General features: G+C 36.4%; 3 protein-coding genes across 4 annotated transcripts; 2 read left to right on the forward strand and 1 right to left on the reverse strand.

The window, feature by feature from the left end:
- The first annotated feature begins 1,364 nt into the window (after positions 1-1,364).
- On the forward strand, positions 1,365-3,031 carry LOC143749211 (uncharacterized). Its single transcript, XM_077241724.1, has 2 exons — positions 1,365-1,531; positions 2,522-3,031. Exons 1-2 carry the CDS (start codon positions 1,469-1,471, stop codon positions 2,900-2,902), a joined length of 444 nt encoding a protein of 147 aa, XP_077097839.1. The 5' UTR covers positions 1,365-1,468; the 3' UTR covers positions 2,903-3,031.
- Positions 3,032-4,516: 1,485 nt separating this feature from the next.
- rchy1 (ring finger and CHY zinc finger domain containing 1) lies at positions 4,517-13,346 on the reverse strand. 2 transcript variants are annotated; one of them, XM_077241722.1, is made up of 8 exons: positions 13,251-13,346; positions 12,677-12,796; positions 11,674-11,789; positions 11,448-11,526; positions 11,263-11,366; positions 8,005-8,034; positions 7,648-7,768; positions 4,517-6,383 (listed from the first exon to the last, which is right to left on the reverse strand). In XM_077241722.1, the coding sequence occupies exons 1-8, from the start codon at positions 13,302-13,304 to the stop codon at positions 6,198-6,200; spliced, it is 810 nt and encodes a 269-aa protein (XP_077097837.1). In that variant the 5' UTR covers positions 13,305-13,346; the 3' UTR covers positions 4,517-6,197. The 2 variants fall into 2 exon arrangements, with proteins under 2 accessions (XP_077097837.1, XP_077097838.1); XM_077241723.1 differs by having other exon boundaries at positions 4,517-6,608.
- A 2,201-nt stretch (positions 13,347-15,547) lies between these two features.
- Positions 15,548-18,727, forward strand: kcnv2b (potassium channel, subfamily V, member 2b). Its single transcript, XM_077241721.1, has 2 exons — positions 15,548-16,964; positions 17,812-18,727. The coding sequence occupies exons 1-2, from the start codon at positions 15,663-15,665 to the stop codon at positions 18,079-18,081; spliced, it is 1,572 nt and encodes a 523-aa protein (XP_077097836.1). The 5' UTR covers positions 15,548-15,662; the 3' UTR covers positions 18,082-18,727.
- Positions 18,728-19,429: the final 702 nt, after the last annotated feature.

Raw genomic sequence — 19,429 nt, forward strand, 5'->3', positions numbered from 1 at the left:
TTCCAAGGACTCTCACTCTAATTCTGTTAGAAAAGGGAAGTCTACACCGCAGCTGTAACGATAGCGAAACCGATTAACTATATTGTTGGAGTCACTCTGCATCCACACCAAGGAACAATAACATTGTTTATTATAAGGGTCGAAAGTGTGATTTGTGTGAACGCCTTTTTTCATGAGATTGGCAGGCTGCAATGTTTTTTTTACATAATCATTTACTTATAACCTTGCTTGGTAAATCTTCCAACAAAGTTTAATTGTAATAATTTTAAATACTGTAATAATGTACTCCCCCCTCATGTTTTTCCAGCCTAATTTTGAAGGCGCAATGAAAGCATATAGTGACGGAGTTTAACAAATGACCAAATAACAAACAAGTAGTCTATAACTGTGCATATCCCAGTTCTTTCGTATAGATTTTCTGAGACAAAAATTTAAATGGATAGTCTCATCCCCCCCCCCCCCCAGAAATGTGGTAAAATTTACTCAACTCCAAACCTGTTCTCCATTTCCTGCAGAATCGAAAAGATACAATAGAAGTCAATGGGATCCAATGTTGTAGATTATTTGTTTTTCACAGACAAATTTTTATTGACCGCTTATAAGAGGTAATCTCAATGTGGTGTGAGATTTGTTAATGTATGTTTTATCTCTTTATCTTTTTATTTTCATGTATAGCACTTTGGGCAACCTCGGTTTGCATTTAGCAGTGCTATGTAAATAAACGAAGAAAAATAAAATATTACAGGCTTGGAATGACATTAGGCTGATTAAATGACAGAATATTCTTTAAAAATGTACAGGTTTGTGATTTTATTCCACAGTTTGTGCTTTGTGTTGATTAAAAAATCAAGTTTTGACTGGTTTCCTGCAGTGTTTTTGTCCTCAGACTGGAATCTCTGCAGTTTCTGTCACACTGCGGCTGCTCTGAACATGTTCTCACCACAGACACGATTAATGTGTTTTCTTATAAAAGCATTTGAGGGTTTTAGATGAATTCATCTTTTGACTAGCCCTTGGGTGTGTTTTCAATTAAGTTCAGCCAACCAAACAAAACATGTTTACTTAAATGATCAAATCAACTTCTTAGATAACCACATGATCTCTCCAGTGGAGGTCTGACTTCCGTCTAAAACCTTGCAAACCAAATGTGAAATTACAGAGAAAAGGAGCATAAACACATCAAAGCTTTGACACCAAGTGTAAATTTGTCCATGTGTGAAAAACTAAATCTCATATAAATGTGCTCAGTTCTGTTCAACTTTCAGTGCAAGACTGTCATACTTTAAATATTCTTGCGTTTTTTCCGAGGAGCTTGAACAAGGTAAGATTTTACCAATTTATACTTTCATATTGGATGATTTTGTTTAATCGTGTTTCTTTTGTAATGTTAGAGTGATCTTATTGTCCATTATGTGTCCACATTGTTTCATCAATTTTCTTTCTCTAACAGAGAGACGTTTAATAAGAGATGGATGGTTTGGGACCAGCACTGTTTGGATTATTTTTAGTGACTTTCACAGTTTCTAAACCGGTAAGGACATTTCATATTTTAATTTCATAACCAGACTGACTTATGCAGTCTCATATTAAGCATATTTATTTCATGGAACTAGGTCATTACAGTATTTGTGTCCTTTTCCATTTTTAATACAATTTTAAACCAAACTCTTTCTTAATCCCTGTATCGTCCATGAAGATTTGTATGGAATTTACTTGCACATTTATCATGAAATGGATTGCCAATCCTTTACCTCTGTAAACATGTTTAAAGCTTGTCTTAAAGCTTTCACTACTTTTTAATTAATTTTGAAGCAATCGACTTAGTGTTTTATTTTTGTTAAAAATTCGATTTTCTTTTATTTCCCTTTTCTATGATATTTTATCTTTGTGTAACTAATGCCGGGCGTACACCAAAGGATTTTCACAGTCCCAGACTAAAGACCGGCAGTCTTTAGGAATCTTACTGGAGTCTCGGCGCGCTCCCGTCGTCTCGATCGTTAAATATGAGGTGATAATCTGCAGTCGGCGACCCGATTTATGCCAGTCTTTTTCTAGTCTTTCATATCAAACATGTTTGATATTATCGCAAGTCTTTAGTCTTAGACTAAAAACTGTGTACCCAAGTCTTTAGATGTGACCTGATAATCTTATAAAGTCTTTTCTAAATCTTTTCAAAGTCTTTAGGTGTACAGAAAGCATTAAGCACTCTGTATAGTGCTCTACAAATAAATTGTGATTTTATTTAAAAAACACTTGCCCTTGGTTTCATAGACAAGGCTTAAGATATAGTCCCAGACTAAAATGCATGTTTGAGCTGTTTTAACTGAAAGCAACTTGCCCTGACGTATCATAAAATGTCAGTCCCATTGTTTTGTCTCAAGATGCACAGCAGTAATGTTTTTTTCTAACGCACTTTTATAAAAGCTACTTAAATGCCAAAATTGAATCCCGGCTTAATCTAAACCCTGTCTGTGAAACCAGACCTTGATCGGATGATTATCAATGTACAATCCTCTGACAGGTTAGTCTGTATCTCCAGCTGACATTCTCCAGTTCTGAATCCTCTGAATCAAATGAGTCGAGCAGCTCTTCGGAGGAGATCACAGTACCGAGAACCACAATCGTACCCATTGTGCTGAACACCATGAGACCGGGCATCCTGGAGGACAACCGGCACCAAGCCAATGACCATACTGCACATCCGGGCCTTGCGCGGACTACACCTCACCCTGCTAACACGGGGCAAAAGGTTGTGGAATTGGGCCTGGATACAAGCCTCGGTCCTCTTCCGCCGTCTGTGCCAGATCACGTGTCTCCAGACGTCACCACCCCAGAACTACGATGTTACACGGTAGAGCTCACCAGTCCTGAGCCCAAACCTGCCAGAGGAGATAACGTTTAATTAGCCAGCATTGCTTATATTTGACTTGTTTATTCTTAAGAAATGTGATGGTGTTTGTAGCAGGCTTGCCAAGCTTTTATCCATTTTCACTGTTCTTCAGTAGCAGTTGAACTAGGCCGTCTTCTGAATCACACTACAACTTTCATGTGTTGCAAAATGGTGTTTTTCATTTACATTTGTCATTTACATTTTTCATTATTATTATTAGTTTAAACCTAAGACAAAGAGGACGACTTGACGCTTATAAGGGGACAAGAGGTTTTTCAGAAACTTTGAAAATTCAAAAAGTAATAAAACGTGCAAAATAATATAGTAAAATCACTTCATTTTAACTAATAAAGCATTGGGTTGTAGAATGATGACATTTTGAGCTTTTTTCCCACATTTAAAACATGCGACAATTTGGCAATTACTCATTAAGTTCAATGCAATTAAGATTATTGCACAAAAATAAATCGTACTTCATAATATTTCATCTGGAAGAATTAAAAGCATAAATGCAGGTGATATTTTTGATAAAGCACTTTAGTCTCCCATATAGCTAAAAAATGATGCTACACTTTTATTGTAACTAATGTGTTACTGATTCTCGTGGCTAAAGTTAGCAACATGTTTAATGCTTAGTCACTTGCCCCCGGTTTCACAGACCAGGTTTATTCTAGTCTCAGACTAAAATGCTTGTTTGAGCTGTTTTATCTGAAAGCAACTTGCAACGACATATCTTAAAATAGGCTACACTAGTCAACATTTGAAGTGGATCAAAACCTTTCTTCAAAGTTATACTTGAATTTTGAACAATAACCGTTCTTGTCTTAGGACAACTTAGATGAACTTTTTTGATCCAATTCAAATGTTGACTAATCGGTGCCATTGATTTGTCTCAAGGTCCACACCAGTAATGTTTTTTCCTAAGGCATGTTTATAAAGGTTAGTTGGTGAATGCTAGCCTCATGGTGTCTCATGTCTAAACATTACTAAATAATTAGGAGATTAAAAAAATATATCAATTTGTAAAAAAAAAAACTGAGGTATCCCTTGAGTCATCATGACTCCATTGAGATTTAAGTATGATAGCACTATTTTACTGTTTTCTTACTTGGATTATTCATGATAGATTGTTGTATTCTCATCCAAATTGCTTCAAACACAAATGCTGTATGCATGTGAATAACACCACTCTGAAATCAGTCATCTCAAATATAGTCATTCAGGTTGAGAAAAGCTCATACTGTCTCCTATGACTGAAAGCTGCATGAACTTGTGTTTCACAAGTCGGTGAGCTCACCATTCACTGCCAGCAAAACAATCCGTCACAAATAACCCAACCCACCGCCGCAGGAACAGGAGATCCTGCAGAAGTTTGAAAATCTGACCAAAAGCTGGTTTGAACCCTGTAATTCATAAAGTTTGACCACCATTGTTTCTGAGAGCAAGTAAGGTGAAATAAAAGTACACTTTGGATAAAATTAGTAATTTCCTTCTCAAAGTGCCTGAGGCTGTACTACAAATATCAACTATATCTGGAGTCACACTCAAAACAAATAAAACAAACTTCTGGAAAAAAAATACCAAGGACAAGATTCTCTCTAGAAGGAAAACTTTAGGAAAATAAGATTACTTCAGGTTTTTTTTTTTTATTAAATGAAAAATATGTATATTACACAATGTTATCATTTCATTTTAGTTTTGTAACACAATGCTTGTTTCTTGTCCAGCATTAACCAATAAATAAGCATTAAATCATTTTAAAATTAACAAAGTTCCACAATGATTTCCAATGTCCCTGATTGAAGATCTGAGCTCACGTTACTTTTAAACATTTTTAAAAATATGTTCTTGATAGATACTGAGGATTTAGTAATCAAATCAGATTTAAGTAAAAGTGTATCCTCATAACATATGTTAATTAAAGTTGCAGTAGGGAGTTTTGAGAAAATGTTGACTTAACCTGAAAATTTGAACAAGCACAACTTACAGGTCCAACCCCCTTGCTCTCTGCTACGCTACAGCTCCTCCCTCCACAGCTCCTCCCCCACAGCGGAGCCTGCCGTGAACGCGCAGGCTAGTAAGCAGGACCACCGATGACGGCGGATTATAAACAGTTATGGAACATTCACTAATAGGGACGAAACATCAACAATATGCTTTACATTGACTATGGCCTGCCCATACTTTGACTACAAACTTGGTCCTCAAATCATTATGTATTTTGCAATACATGTAACTTTATAACGTTGCACTCTTTCTATAAGTTATAAATAGCTAGTAAGATAACGTTAAAGGATTAGTTCACTTCTAAAAAAACTTTTGCTGATAATTTACTCACCCCCATGTCATCCAAGATGTCCATGTCTTTCTTTCTTCAGTCGAAAAGAAATTAAGTTTTTTGATGAAAACATTCCAGGCTTTTTCTCCATATAATGGACTTCAATAGGACACAAACGTTTCGAGGACCAAATGACAGTTTCAGTGCAGCTTCAAAGGGTTTTAAACGATACCAGACGATGAATAAGGGTCTTATCTAGTGAAACGATCGGTCATTTCAAAAATAAATAAAAAACTAAGTTTTATAAGCACAAATGCTCGCCTTGCTCTGTTCTGTGATGCACGTTCGTGATCCTGTTCGAACTCGTTCATCCAAATGAACAAATCTTTTTTCTAGTCATTTGTTCGTTGAATGAACGAAATGACTCTGAAAAAGACTCGTTCAAAATGAACAAATCTTTTTCGAAAAAAGATTTGTTCATTTGGATGAACGAGTTTGAACAGGAGAGTCACGCTCGCGCTGTGCAAGAGAGGGGTGATCAGCGCGTACACGAGCGTGATTGACACTGCTAAGACATTCCTCCTGGCTCTGATTGGTTGTTTCTGACCGGGAGCGGTGTATTTCTGCAAATGGCAGTAGGACCACTGGGAGGAGCCAGAGGAGCTTGATTTTTTTCACAGATTATCTGTCTCATATTCTACTTTCAGGACATAATGAGAGTTTTAACAAATATTTGTTTACAAAAGTTACCTACTGGAGCTTTAAAGCAATTACACACAATGCATGTGGAAAATTCCAAAAAAAAATCCAAATCTTACTGTGCTAGATCAGTTGGTTTCCATCACAGAAAATTAAAGGCGGCTCAAAAAAAAGTTCTCATCCAGTTTAATCCAGCAAAAAAAAAGAAAAGAAAAAGAAAAAAGAGGGCAGTTGTACAGACATGGAAGCAGTGAGAGAGAAGAGTTTGTATTTCTATATACAGTCAGTTCTGTAAAAGCTTAACTGGGAGATGATTTGAGCGCCTAAACATCAGTCGTTGTTCTGCGTGTCGGTCTCTTCTTCTTGCGGCTGCTGTGCAGGCTGTCGCGGGTCAACAGCGGGGGGTGTAATCAGACCCCCGTCCTGTGCCGTGTTGTAGGAGCCACAGGTGCTGCACTTCATGCCCAACACGTGGAAGGACACAGTGCAGTGAGCCTGGCAGTCATTGCATATGATCTGTGAACAAACACACAGTCAAGTTGACTTATTGGGGAAAATCTCACAAAAATAGGTCACATTTCACAGTAAAATCAAGGAAAAAATAACTTGTGGCGCTCTAGCGGTTAATAAACAAAACTGCATGAGTCTTGCATTGTAGCCGGAGCTACTTCTGTCCGTTTAAGTAGATGACGAGTCACACAGGAACTGGGACACTCCGCAGCGGTTGTCGTCCCGCCCGGTCTAAAATAGTCCGAATATAAACACTTATTAGGATAAGACAGAAACACGGTTTGGGTGATGATGTACTCGCTCATTATATACGTTTTAAATTTTGAAGAAATAAAGTTACTTGGTGTACCTTAAAATAAACAAATCATAAAGAAATCCAATTTTAGGGTTATTTAGAATTGTTGCATTGTGACCCATGTGTTTTGTCATTCCCATTATTATTCCCAGATTCTCATTTCGGTAAAACAGTAAAAAGTACTATAATTATACTGATTAAATCAAAAATTGTTAAAGGCAAATTCTATGATGAGGTAAAAATAACAAAATTCTTTCTCTTTTTTTTTTGCATTAACGCAATGAGAATGCATTTTTTGTTTCAGAAGTGAGAACTGGGAAATAAGAGAAAATTGTTATGAAAACAGTAAAAATCATAATGGTCCTACAAGGTGCAATTATATTATGCAATACAATATAAATATACCCAATTTAAGTAAAACTACACAAGATTTCTCCGGTAACTAAAACTGGAACTTTTTAAAATAATTTTCGTTCATTGAAATACAGCTGGAAAAATATATAATAATAAAAAATTAATAAAGATTTTAAACGTTTCATATAAGATGAAAAACTCAAATGAAAATTAGAGATGTTGTCTTGGAAACAAATTAAGTTTAAGTACTAAAACTAAACTGAAAATAAATGAAAGCTAAATAGAATAAAAAAATAACATGCACTAAAACTAAAATGAAAACAAAACATAAAAAGCAAATAAAAAATAATTTAAATTTTTCATTTTTTTAAAAAATTAACTGAATTAAAAAACTAAATTAATAAAATAATTTTGTTGAGGTTCACATTGAAATGAACAAAGTAGAATTCTCCACATCTGAGCTGAACTGTCATCATTTTACAACGGCAGAGTATAGTAGTACATCTTATACACTCAGTAACGAATATTCACTTCTGCGTGCGTTTGCATTGCTCCTCATTTGCATGTCCATTTGGATAAAGTGTCTGCTCAGTGAATACATGCAAATGAAGGCTCTGTTACCTTTACTGTAGTGTCCTGGTACTCAGTGGGCATGGGAGACAGGGCAATTTCCTTATCTCTCTGTTCCCAGAACCCCTTCATGTTTAAGGCAGAGTGCATACACAGGGGACAGCGATAAGCACTGCGGGACAGACCGCACACATGTTAGCACATCTCTTCACTGTTGAACATTATCCTATACAAGCCTATGACGGCTTTATGGAGTGCAATGAGGATCAAAACATGTTAACAGCTCAGAGAGGCTGATATTGTATATGACTGTGACGCTTTATTAAGTTAGAGAAATGTCACTATGAAAATATGCAGAATTACCAATGAGCCATAAGAAGACATTAATAAAACAACAACATTCCTTACCCAGTTCTGCACATGTCATCAAAGCATGTTCTGCAAGCAAAAAGATAGTGTTTTACATCAAATCACATTCATTTGATAGGGCACCAGATGATACACACAGTGGGTCTCATTCATGAAACACGAGCAGAACGAATTTTTGTGTAAATCGTGTGTAAAGCGGTTCCGGCGTAAATTTTCCGATTCATTAAAATGTTCGTATTTTCCAAATGTTAGTTGGTACGCAAGAATTCTCCACCTGCTCCCAGCCACGCGTAAATAGTGCGCTTAACACCCGGACGTTTTGCTCATTAATAAGGCTGCATTTTAATTCACCTTAATCGGGTACATATTTACACAGCATTTTGAAAAAATATTATACATAGTAATTACATACGGGTTTTCTTATTATGAGAGCCAGTAATAGCATCTGTGATGGTGGTCCTTCTCCAGTTTTAATACGATTTTTCCGAAGTGAACGAATTAGTTTTTAGCTCTCAAGCTTAATGTCGAACCATTTTCTTCTCAATTCTGGGAATGTTCGATTAACAGATGAAACTCCATTGACTGCATCTGTAATATGCTGCCAAGCTTCCTTTTTTTTAGAACCCGATACATTTACATTTACATTTACATTTATTCATTTAGCTGACGCTTTTATCCAAAGCGACTTACAATTGCTATATATGTCAGAGGTCGCACGCCTCTGGAGCAACTAGAGGTTAAGTGTCTTGCTCATGGACACAGTGGGGTCTCACAGTGGATTCGAACCCGGTTCTCTCACACCAAAGGCATGTGTCTTATCCACTGCACCATCACCATCACCAGCCGATACGCCACTATGTACGCTTGAAAATAAAATGTGGCGTTTTGAATGAACTTCTGATAATAAAAACTTTGCATCTGCATCTGAGAAATTTTTCTTTTTCATTCGCATTCATGCCATAATTTGATGCCCATATATAGTTGTCAGTCGGATTTAATGGGCGGGATTTATGGTAATTGAAATTGAGCGTGCACGTGCATCCCATTTACGACTGATTGGAATTCTTTAACACACACACACACATTTCACTATCACATCTGACGTTTACGAAGTATTTCTGAATCAGGAGAAGAGTTTTCGGGAAGGTCTCTTTACGCGCAAATCACTCGCATATTTACTCGTATATTTACGAATGTTTCATGAATGAGACCCATTGACTTTAAATATTTTATAGAAGTCATTCATTTTTTCTAACATATAGTGGTCATCAGTTGTGTCCTGGTAAAAGCCTAAATTGAAATTCAATCATAAACAATCGAGTCTCTTCAGAAAAGTTTGGACTAAATTGCTCAAAAAATTATTTTTACAATCTCTTTATGAACTTTTTGAAGAGTCACAGTTGTAGTTGCGTATCTGTCAATTGAGAGACAGAAAGCTCTCAGATTAAAGATCTCTCTTAAAAAGATCTTCATTTGTGTTCCGAAGATGAACGAAAGTCTTATGGGTTTGGAACGACATGAGGGTGAGTAATTAATGAAATAATTATTATGTCTGAGTGAATTAACCCTTTAACTCAAGTGCGTAGGGGAAATCTAGCAAAACTTTGAGCATGTGAAATTTCTACAGACACTGCAAAATGACATCACACTCGACAGTCTCTTTTTTATAAACAATTCAAAATAAAGTAGATGAAAAATTTGAGAATATGCAATCTACTCCACTTTACTACATCTTGCAGATTTAAAGTTTGGTTTCACTCAGCTAAAAGCTCACGCTGTGGCGTAACAATCTTCTATTGGTCACATGATACAAATTCGCAGGTCAGAGTTCACCAAACTTGAACTTTGGAACGCATCAAATGTGAAAGTTGATAATACCTAGAACATCAAAATCGACTGCTGGCGGTAGATCCTTTTCCTATTTAGCACCAAAACTTTGGAACAATCTTCCTAACATTGTCCGGGAAGCAGACACAGTCTGTCAGTTCAAAGCTAGACTAAAAACACATCTCTTTGACCTAGCATTCACATAATACATTATCGACTTCTATAATTCAATATTAGGCTGCATAGATTAGGTCAGCCGTAACTGGGAACACTTCCCTTAAATCCTGATATACTCGTTACTAGGGGTGTGACGGTTATTATATAACCGTGAGACCGACGGTTATAGTTGAACACCTCATTAGAACTCTATAACCGCCAAAACCGTGTTATTAAAACATTTTTACAAACATTTTTTTATCATAGAGAATGTTTAAATACTAATATCAGCTTATGAGGGAAACGGAGGCGGAGTCAGTGGTGCTTCAGAGGCTGCTGCTGCTGGAGATGATTCGGGTGAGGTCTATGTGTGCCCCTTTACCGATCAGAGCGCGCGCTGACACGGAGTAAAGCCTTGTTTATACTCGAGGCGTCCGTTTCTTTTACTGTCTATGGTCCGCACGAGCCCGAAGGTGCGCGCGGCAAAAATGACGCGTTCGGTGCGCAAGACCGGCAAGACCTCGTTTCACTGTTGCTGTGTGCACGGCTTTTTTTGTAACAGCGCGCGTGGCGCCGCATCCGAGGATGAACGACTTCAAGCCGAATCTGCCCGAGCATGTACGTCTCACCGCACCGGCACCCAGTTTGCACGTCTAAATTGCAGTTCATTGCAAAGTTTTTTTTGTTAAAGTTGTTTACTGTGTGTGATTCATTTAATGGAAAACACATTCACTTCTAGTCGTCTTGCTGTTAATTTTAAATAAATGTAGAGCAAGTAGCTAATCAGTGTCTGCTCATTTATTCAAACTAAGTTGTCCTATTAATAACAGACGAAGGTCGCACCCCCGTCGTGCAACGGGGGAATTACAAACCTGCGCACATATATTCAAACGCACATAACTATAGAATAAATTCTTAATGCGCATGTGAACGCCATCAGCGTCTATCACAGGTTCACTTTTAAATTCTGTTTAGAGAGAACGATGTCGCTCCTAATTTAAAAACAGTGACCATTTCAACGCAAATGAATCAATCAAAACTAAGTTTAGCTGGAAATAACATTATTCAAGAACCACTATAAAACCAAACCAATCTCTGTTACCTTAAATTATATGTTTATCTCTGTAAAAAGCTGCTTTGAAACAATCTACATTATTAAAAGCGCTTTATATATGAGGATGACTTGACTCGAAACTTCTTCGCTTGAGCTTGCGTTTCCAGTCTCCTGCATTTGCATGCATATGAATGGAAGTCAATGTAAGGAAAGAGTGTAGTGTGACCGCCTCTTAACACAACAGATGATCACTCACTCACTTGTGTAGCAGATGGCCGCACGAGAGCACATGAGCCCCTATTCTGGACGTGTGGATATCCTCCATACACACAGGGCAGTTCTGCCTAGACACGTTCTCAACACACTGAAACACAAGCACTGCTTAATATTTCACTAGTAACAACAAAACGATCAAGTAATGTACACGAATCAAGACTTTTCATACCTTGTGATTATCTTTTAGATCAGTGGCTAAACATAAATTACACTTCGTACAATGGAAGTATTTCTCTCTTGGGCCAATTCTAAAAGTAAAAGAGGAGAAGAAGGTCAGTGAGAATCTTATTAAAAGAATTACAAATGTATTGCTTCTGGTTGAATAACGAAGGCACCTCTTATTTGTTTTGCATGAAAGCGTGTGCTAAATTAATAAATGTAAATGCCATGCGAACCTGCATATCCCGCAGGGCTGGCAGTGGTACTGCTTCTTGTCTTTGTCAAACAGATGGCAGATGTCACAGTAATAGTCCCCAAACTTCACTTCACATTCTTTACATGTCTGTTGAGCCTGATGAACACAGAATGAGCAAGAGGTTTAATGTTATCAAAGCTGAAAAGCAACAAAAAAAAATAATGCATAATATTATTATCAATGTTGAAAAGTGGTCCAATTTTTTCCAGTATTCTTTGATGAATAGAAAGTTGAAAAGATCAGCATTTGTTTGAAATAGAATCTTTTGTAACATTATAAATGCTGCTACTGCCACTTATGATCAATTTAATGCACCGTTGCTGAATAAGTGTATTAATTTCTTTAAAAAAATAAATAAGATAAAAAATCCTACTGGCCCCAAACTTTTGAATGGTAGTGTATAACTTTACAAAAGCTTTCTTTTTCAGATAAATGCTGTTCTTTTGAACTTTCTATTCATCAAAGAATCCTGATTTCCAGTTTTCAACATTGAGAAATGTTTCTTAAGCATCAGCATATTAGAATGATTTCTGAAGGATCATGTGACACTGAAAACTGGAGTAATGATGCTGAAAATTCAGCTTTGTACACAGGAATAAATTAAATTTTTTAAATATATTGAAATAGAAAACACATTTTAAATTGTAATAATATTTCTAAATTTACTGTTTTTTTAACCAAATAAATGCAGGCTTGGTGAGCATAAGAGACTTCTTTAAAAAACATTACAAAATCTTACTGATCAAAGCTTTTGAACGGCAGTGTGTGTGTGTATATATATATATATATATATTATAAAATGTTCTTAAATATATGTTAAAAATAAAAATAAAATGTTCTTACATATTATATTAAATATAATATGTTCTTAAAATGTTCTTAAATATATAACGAATATATATATATATATATATATTCGTTATATATTTAAGAACATTTTATAATGTGAGAAGAGCCTAACGTTAGCTTAAATATGACTTCACCTCTTGAATAGTATTGCACGATGCGCATTTGACTTCTCGGACCTTAAATCGGTCCATTTGATGGTTCTCTTCACCATCATGACAAAGTCTGCAAACATAAAACTTCCCACAGCAGGGCGCCTGCAGAGACACACCACAAATATATAATAACCCATCACCATCAATGCACATACAACAGTCCGCATATCTTATATCAAACACATCAGCATCAGTCTATTGATATGTTGTAAGTGCAAATGCAGGACCATAACAAAAACCCTACACTGCTCCTTCTTAGACCATACCGAGCAAAGCAAAAAGACTAAACGAACATATCTTATGTGTTGCCTTTAAACCAACAATTATTCGATTTTACTTCATAGCATAATCTTATATTACAGTTTAAAAATAGTCAATGGGTGTTCAGTGATGTAAGTTATATCCCATACAGTTAGCTATATGCTAATAAGACTTGTTTCAATCACACGCTACCGTACGACCAAAGAAAGTATTTACCAAAACAATCATGCTAACTTATTGACATTGACAAGCATATATGAAATACAACGTATACAGGTAATGAAATGTCGCTCACTTTTAACAAACAGCTGCGAACATAGTGCTCACATCCGACTTCAGTGGCGGCCATGTTTCATTTAAATGCGAGAAAACTTTATTTAACAGTCGGTTATGTATCACGTGTTTATGCCGCTTTCGCATTATAATGTTCCCTCGTAAAAATTCTAAATATAAAAAAGAAATAAAAGATTAGCTTTGCCTTTTATCCAAACTTTTCATTTTTGATTTGAAAATTATTTTCTGTCCGATATGTTTAGTGTTATTGAAGCTTTATTTTTATTACCATGTAGAAGTACATGTAAAGTGAAATAGTCTTATAATGAAATTAAATTATATAGAAGTACTTCATATTTCATGTCAAATTTATAATCAATATAGGCCTGTTTATTATCACAGGAAAGTTATCACAAGGCTTAGGCCTATATCTCAGGGGTTTGAGTCAAACATCCAGCTAAACAAATTTTTAATTACTTAAACATTTGGTTCTAATTTACCGTCTTATTTTTGTAACAGCATTTTGAAACAAACGCACAAATAATACGCAACTAAATTTAATAATATTCTGTCCTGTAGCCTGCTCTAATAATATTAGACTTGTATCTTTGTTTTTATATAAAATCACTATGCAAATAGCATTTGGTGGACAAATCCTTAATTAAAGCTGCAAATAAAAATCAGACCCATTTGTGTGGGTTTGTCACAAACGGAGCAGAGTGACAGACGGTGGCAGCATCTGCCCCTCCGAGATTAAAAACTTGCCCAATGTCTTTCCTGAAATGATTGCTTAATCTGATCTACTCTGGGTTTAAGCCCTTAAGAGTCTATAAACCACTGAAAATATAAGTATATTCATGTTATATTTGAATATATGATTTATTAATCTCTGCTTTTGGACTTGATGTTGTAAAACTTGCTAACATGCTCAGTTTGATTTCTCTCTCTCTCCGATGCCCTTGAGATCTGGAGGGATGTGGATGTGTTTGATGCCACTATTATTTGTTATACAGGATTATTTTGGGATTATTCTTTGTTACATCCTGCTAGACTTTTTTATGAAAAAATCAGTTTTTAAGATGTAAAATAGAGAGGTATAATAATAAAATAAAATCAAACTAAATGCAATAGAATACTATTAGTGTATATGGATTATTTCTACAGAAATAATGTCTTAGATGTGGATGATGGCAAATATCTTTGCCATTATTACTGAATAAATACAAATTCATTCTTTTATATATTTCCTTTTATTATTCTAAGAACAATATAGCAATTAGGAAAAAGTGATAAACCTCATGGGATTAAACAAAACTCATGCCAACAATATCTTCACAACCCTAGAAAGTTAATCGGAATAATTACAGTAACTGAACTTAACAATACACTCACATTCGTAACTATTTTACATTTTGGCAAATTGTTGGCTAATTTGTATGAATTTGTACAATCTCATTCATAGATCTCATGATGGCTAGGTTTAGGGTGGGGTTCTTTCTAAAAAATCTTTCTTTTCCATACGAATCATATGTTTTCTGATTAGATCATGTTGTGACCCGGTGACCTTAAGTGACTTTGCATTATCCGTCCTGCTCCGATTCATGCCCATTTGAATTTGTTTTGTTTTCGAAAGCAGATAAACACTGCATACATTATTCAAAGAAATTCTTTATTTCATAATCACATTTTCACCCAATTTATATTAAGCTATACTGTATATATATTTGATTAATAAAAAGCTAAAGAACATTATTTTTTAAAATAGAAACATTTTGTAACATTATACAAATCTTTACTGTCACTTTAGATCTATTAAATGTGTCCTTGCTGAATAAAACTATTCATTTCTTTTTTTAAATCATATACCTCAAACTTTTGAATGGTGCATCATTTTCCACAACAAATATTAAGCAACAAAAAAAAATCAACATTTATAATAATAATAATAAATGTTTCTTGAGCAGAAAGCATATTAGAATGATTTCAGAAGGTTCATGTTACAGTTTCCTACATTAATGAATTCCTTCATGTCCACTTACTTCTGTTTGGCTGCTTGTTTAAATATTACTATCATTATCCTCTAGTAAATATCTGCTCTATCATTAACTAGATAAAGATGCTCATATTTTAGAAGCAGTTTATGAATAAGCCTTTGAATGTTGAAAGGGATCTTGTTTGGGTAACTTGATATTCATTCATTAGCAAGCGTGTCATTTCAAAGAATTCAAAGCAGACTTCACCCTCAAGCAAAGGATTAATGGATAATCGCATTTAAGTTGAACTCTTAGCTCCTTATAGTCGGCATTAGAGGACTGGTGCTTCCTCCTGCCTGCCTCTTTATAGTAAACAGGGTTTAGTGTCAGTAAAGTTCTGAGATTTACAGGCGCTGTACAGTTGCTATCCTCCTCTAGGAGGATAGCGGAAGACTGAGAGGATGTTCAGTGATCAGAGAAACAGGAGACAGAGCCTCTTTCCCAACTGCAAACTAGCAACTTCTGAGTCAACAGATGACGCCATCTCATTCGATAAAGAGTGTTTGGTGAAACAGTGGAGCTCTTTAAACGAACTACAGGCGGATATCTATGACATCTTTGGGGATGTCGACGATGGGGAGGTTGAGAGGTATTCAGAGCCTTCGTTATGGTTTACCAGCATATCACCAAGCAGGAATTGCACGCTTAACCTCAACGTTGGAGGAAAGTCCTACCGTATCACCTACAAAATGGCAGCGAGATACCCACAGAGCAGAATTGGCCGTCTGGCCACCTACACGGACCTCAACATGAAGCTGAACCTCTGCGATGACTACGTCGTGAAGGACAACGAATATTTCTTCGACCGAGATCCAGACGTCTTCAACAGCATCTTCAACTTCTACAGGACCGGAGTGCTGTGGATCAAGGAAGAGCTCTGTCCGAGGAACTTCTTGGAGGAGATCAATTATTGGGGCGTTCGGATCAAATACTCTCAACGGTGCTGTCGGATCCTGCTCGAGGAGAAACACGATGAGTTGTGCGAACAGCTCAAAGTTCAGAAGGAACTGGAGGCGATAGTCGAAGAAAACGAGGAGGCATTCGACAGCATGTTTCTCGGCGAGATGCGACGGTCACTTTGGAACTTCATGGAAAATCCGTTCTCCTCAATCCCGGCGAAACTCATGGCGGTCGCCTCGAGTATGTTTGTGCTGGTGTCGCTGGTTATGATGACTCTGTCTACGGTGGACGAGATGGAGAACCTGGCATCTTCTAACCAGTCTAGTGGCAAGACATTCGGAGAGTTTGTAGAGACTCTGTGCTTAACCTTCTTCACCACTGAGTACCTGTTGCGTCTGGTTTCAACCCCAGATATCTGTTGCTTTCTTAAGAGCAAACTGAACGCAGTAGACCTCATGGCCATCCTACCGCAGTTTCTGCAGTTCGTGCTCGAGAGCTTTGAGACCTTCGGTCCTGGGAAACAAAACGCGGACATGCAGACTGTAGGTCAAGTGAGTAAGGTTGGACAAGTGCTGCGAATCATGCGACTCATGCGTATTTTTCGGGTTCTGAAACTGGCACGTCACTCCACGGGGCTGAGAGCGTTTGGCTTCACGTTGAGGCAGTGCTATCATCAGGTGGGGTGTCTCTTTCTCTTTATTGCCATGGGGATCTTCACATTCTCTGCCATGGTTTATAGCGTTGAATTCGACGCCCCTAATACCAACTTTACCAGTATTCCACATTCTTGGTGGTGGGCATCAGTAAGTAAACATTATTTCTATTAATCATGCATATATGATGTAGATGATGTTGTTACTCACTACTCACCCTAATGTCTTTCAAAACCAGTATCACTTTCTTTTTTTCTGTGGAAAACGCAAAAGGAGATCTTGATAAAGTGCAACAGTCTAATTCTATAGGTAAAATCCCATTCATTTTCTCCATAGGGGAATTGACTTTGATAAACCTTTAAAGACAGACCTACGGGGTTATTAACCGATGGTATGTTTCTGTTAATTTTTTTAATAATCATGTTTAACAGTGCAATTCCTGGTGAAAAGTGGCATTTACCATGATACAGCAGAGAAATCTACTAATCAGAGAATCGCAACAAGCAAATCGTGCCAAAATAATTCTTTAGCTCCGCCCACTCCTATAAAGCACTGCAAATGATGTGATAGAGTCAGTCTCCACACACTCTACTTAAACATTTGTATGCATATTATTCCCTCATCTTTCCCACAGTCTTGTACCTTTGTCTTTTCGTCCAGTTTTCAAATGTTGTGATTCACCTTGTAGATGGTTGGTTTGGTGCATGGCTTATAACTCTTATAACTTATAACTCTTAAACAAAGTTGTTGTTTTTTAATCCCTATGGGAAAAATACTTACGGAACCAAGGCCGCTGAAAAAGTGGAGTGGCACTATTGCACTCTAATGCACAAAATCCTCTGCTCTTTTCCATACAATAAAAGTGAATGATGATCATGTTTGTCAAACATGATTTACAGAGAATCTTCAGTGAAATCTATTATACTTCTTCAGGTTTGGAAACTGGTGCACAAGTAATTTTAACTACTTTTATGAAGTTTGCTACTTCTCATTCCAGGTGAGCATCTCTACTGTAGGCTATGGTGACATGTATCCAGAGACCCTATTGGGGCGGATATTTGCCTTTGGCTGCATTTCTTTTGGGATCATTTTGAATGGCCTTCCAATCTCCCTCCTCTTCAACAAATTCTCAGATTACTACGCCAAACTGAAGTCTCATGAATACACTTCCAACATGAAGAACAGAGGGAAGGTTAACTTCATCCTGAGAGCCAAGAAGAAACTAAAAGAATGTGGCTGCATCGAAACTAATGACACTGTTTCGTAGACACTAGTGAAAATCAGTTCCCAAAAATCTGCACATCATTTTATTGTTGGCGTTGTTAAGATGTACTGAATTTTTTGTCAAAATGGGATAATTTTCTAAAAAGCTTCTCATGTAAAAGTGCCAAATGATGACATTTTCAAACACAAGTATTAAGTAACACTGATGGACAGTAAACGATCAAGTGGTGCAGTCTATTATTCCTCATTTCCTGATCCTCGAGCATTATCGGTTGTTTAGTTTTTATGGATGAACACATCAATGTTTGGACATCATGCTTTGTTTTTGTAACTGTACCACTGCAGTTCTGCTCTTTTTAATTATTTTATGCTTTTCGCCTGGTTACAATAGCACATTTAGCCACATAACACTGACGCTGACCTGCATTATCCTCACAGTTGACGTTCTACCTTGCATGTCCAGATTTTCCACAAACCAAACCCCGTAAGTTATCCCTAAAATCAGAGGGAAATGATAGTGAATAACACTGATGTAGAAGCCCCTAGCCTTGTGAGCCTAAACTTGACATAAACTGTAAACTGGTTCCTCAAATCTGATTGGTTGATTGGAATGTTGTTCCAGGATCAATAAATATGTAGATCCAGAACCATGTTCAACTTGGTGAAATCAGGTTCTGCTTCTAACCTTACCTGCCCTTTATAACTCAACCTGTCTGACAACCACAATAGTAGATTAATCTAATTTACAAATAGAGTTAATCTAATTTACAAAGGTTCCCTGACGTGTCCAATTGAATTAACACCGTATTTAGCCTCCAGAGACCTTGCAATTCCTTATTTGTTCTCAGCAATTTCTTGGAGACCATACAAGCCTTTGGGTTCAGTTGGGTCAAATTGTCAAAAAACTTGAGTGACATATAGTGACTTCATTTTTTCCACACTGAAAAAAAAAAAAAGGTCTCATCTGTTTTGGTACTGTGTTTACTAATAATCCCTGGGAAAACATTTTGAGTAGGCTTTTTTTTGTCTTTGTTTGTGGTATAATTCCTGATATCTCTTTGAAATATGAAAATGTTATTCTTGGTTATATGCATTATGAGAGAGAAGATTTGTATGTTTTTTATTTGTTCAATCTTAATTTGTTTTTGGCTAAATATTTTATATAGTGTAAATTTAGAAAGAGTAAGCCTTTCTTCAACATTTTTCTTGAACTCTACATCTGATTTCTGATTCTTCTAATAAGAAAGCTGTGAAAACGGTGAATCTTTATTTTCTTGCTCCCTGCATGGCATATAATATATTGTCCTTCTGTATTTTTTGTTTTCTATAATAATAATAATAATAATAATAATAATAATGGAGTAGGATTTACTTGAAAATGGCTAGGAAAC

This window comes from Siphateles boraxobius, unplaced genomic scaffold, assembly GCF_051911475.1.
Source record: "Siphateles boraxobius isolate OS27281-9 unplaced genomic scaffold, OSU_SipBor_1 24, whole genome shotgun sequence".
Classification (NCBI taxonomy): domain Eukaryota; kingdom Metazoa; phylum Chordata; class Actinopteri; order Cypriniformes; family Leuciscidae; genus Siphateles; species Siphateles boraxobius.

Coding starts and splice junctions, on each gene's coding strand:
- LOC143749211 (XM_077241724.1), top strand. CDS start 1,469: ATGGATGGTTTGGGACCAGCACTGTTTGGATTATTTTTAGTGACTTTC. Junction 1,532..2,521: donor CTTTCACAGTTTCTAAACCG/GTAAGGACATTT, acceptor ATCCTCTGACAG/GTTAGTCTGTATCTCCAGCT.
- rchy1 (XM_077241722.1), bottom strand. CDS start 13,304: ATGGCCGCCACTGAAGTCGGATGTGAGCACTATGTTCGCAGCTGTTTG. Junction 8,035..11,262: donor TGCGGCCATCTGCTACACAA/GTGAGTGAGTGA, acceptor TTTTGCTTGCAG/AACATGCTTTGATGACATGT. Junction 6,384..7,647: donor ACCAGGACACTACAGTAAAG/GTAACAGAGCCT, acceptor GTTTGTTCACAG/ATCATATGCAATGACTGCCA.
- kcnv2b (XM_077241721.1), top strand. CDS start 15,663: ATGTTCAGTGATCAGAGAAACAGGAGACAGAGCCTCTTTCCCAACTGC. Junction 16,965..17,811: donor ATTCTTGGTGGTGGGCATCA/GTAAGTAAACAT, acceptor TTCTCATTCCAG/GTGAGCATCTCTACTGTAGG.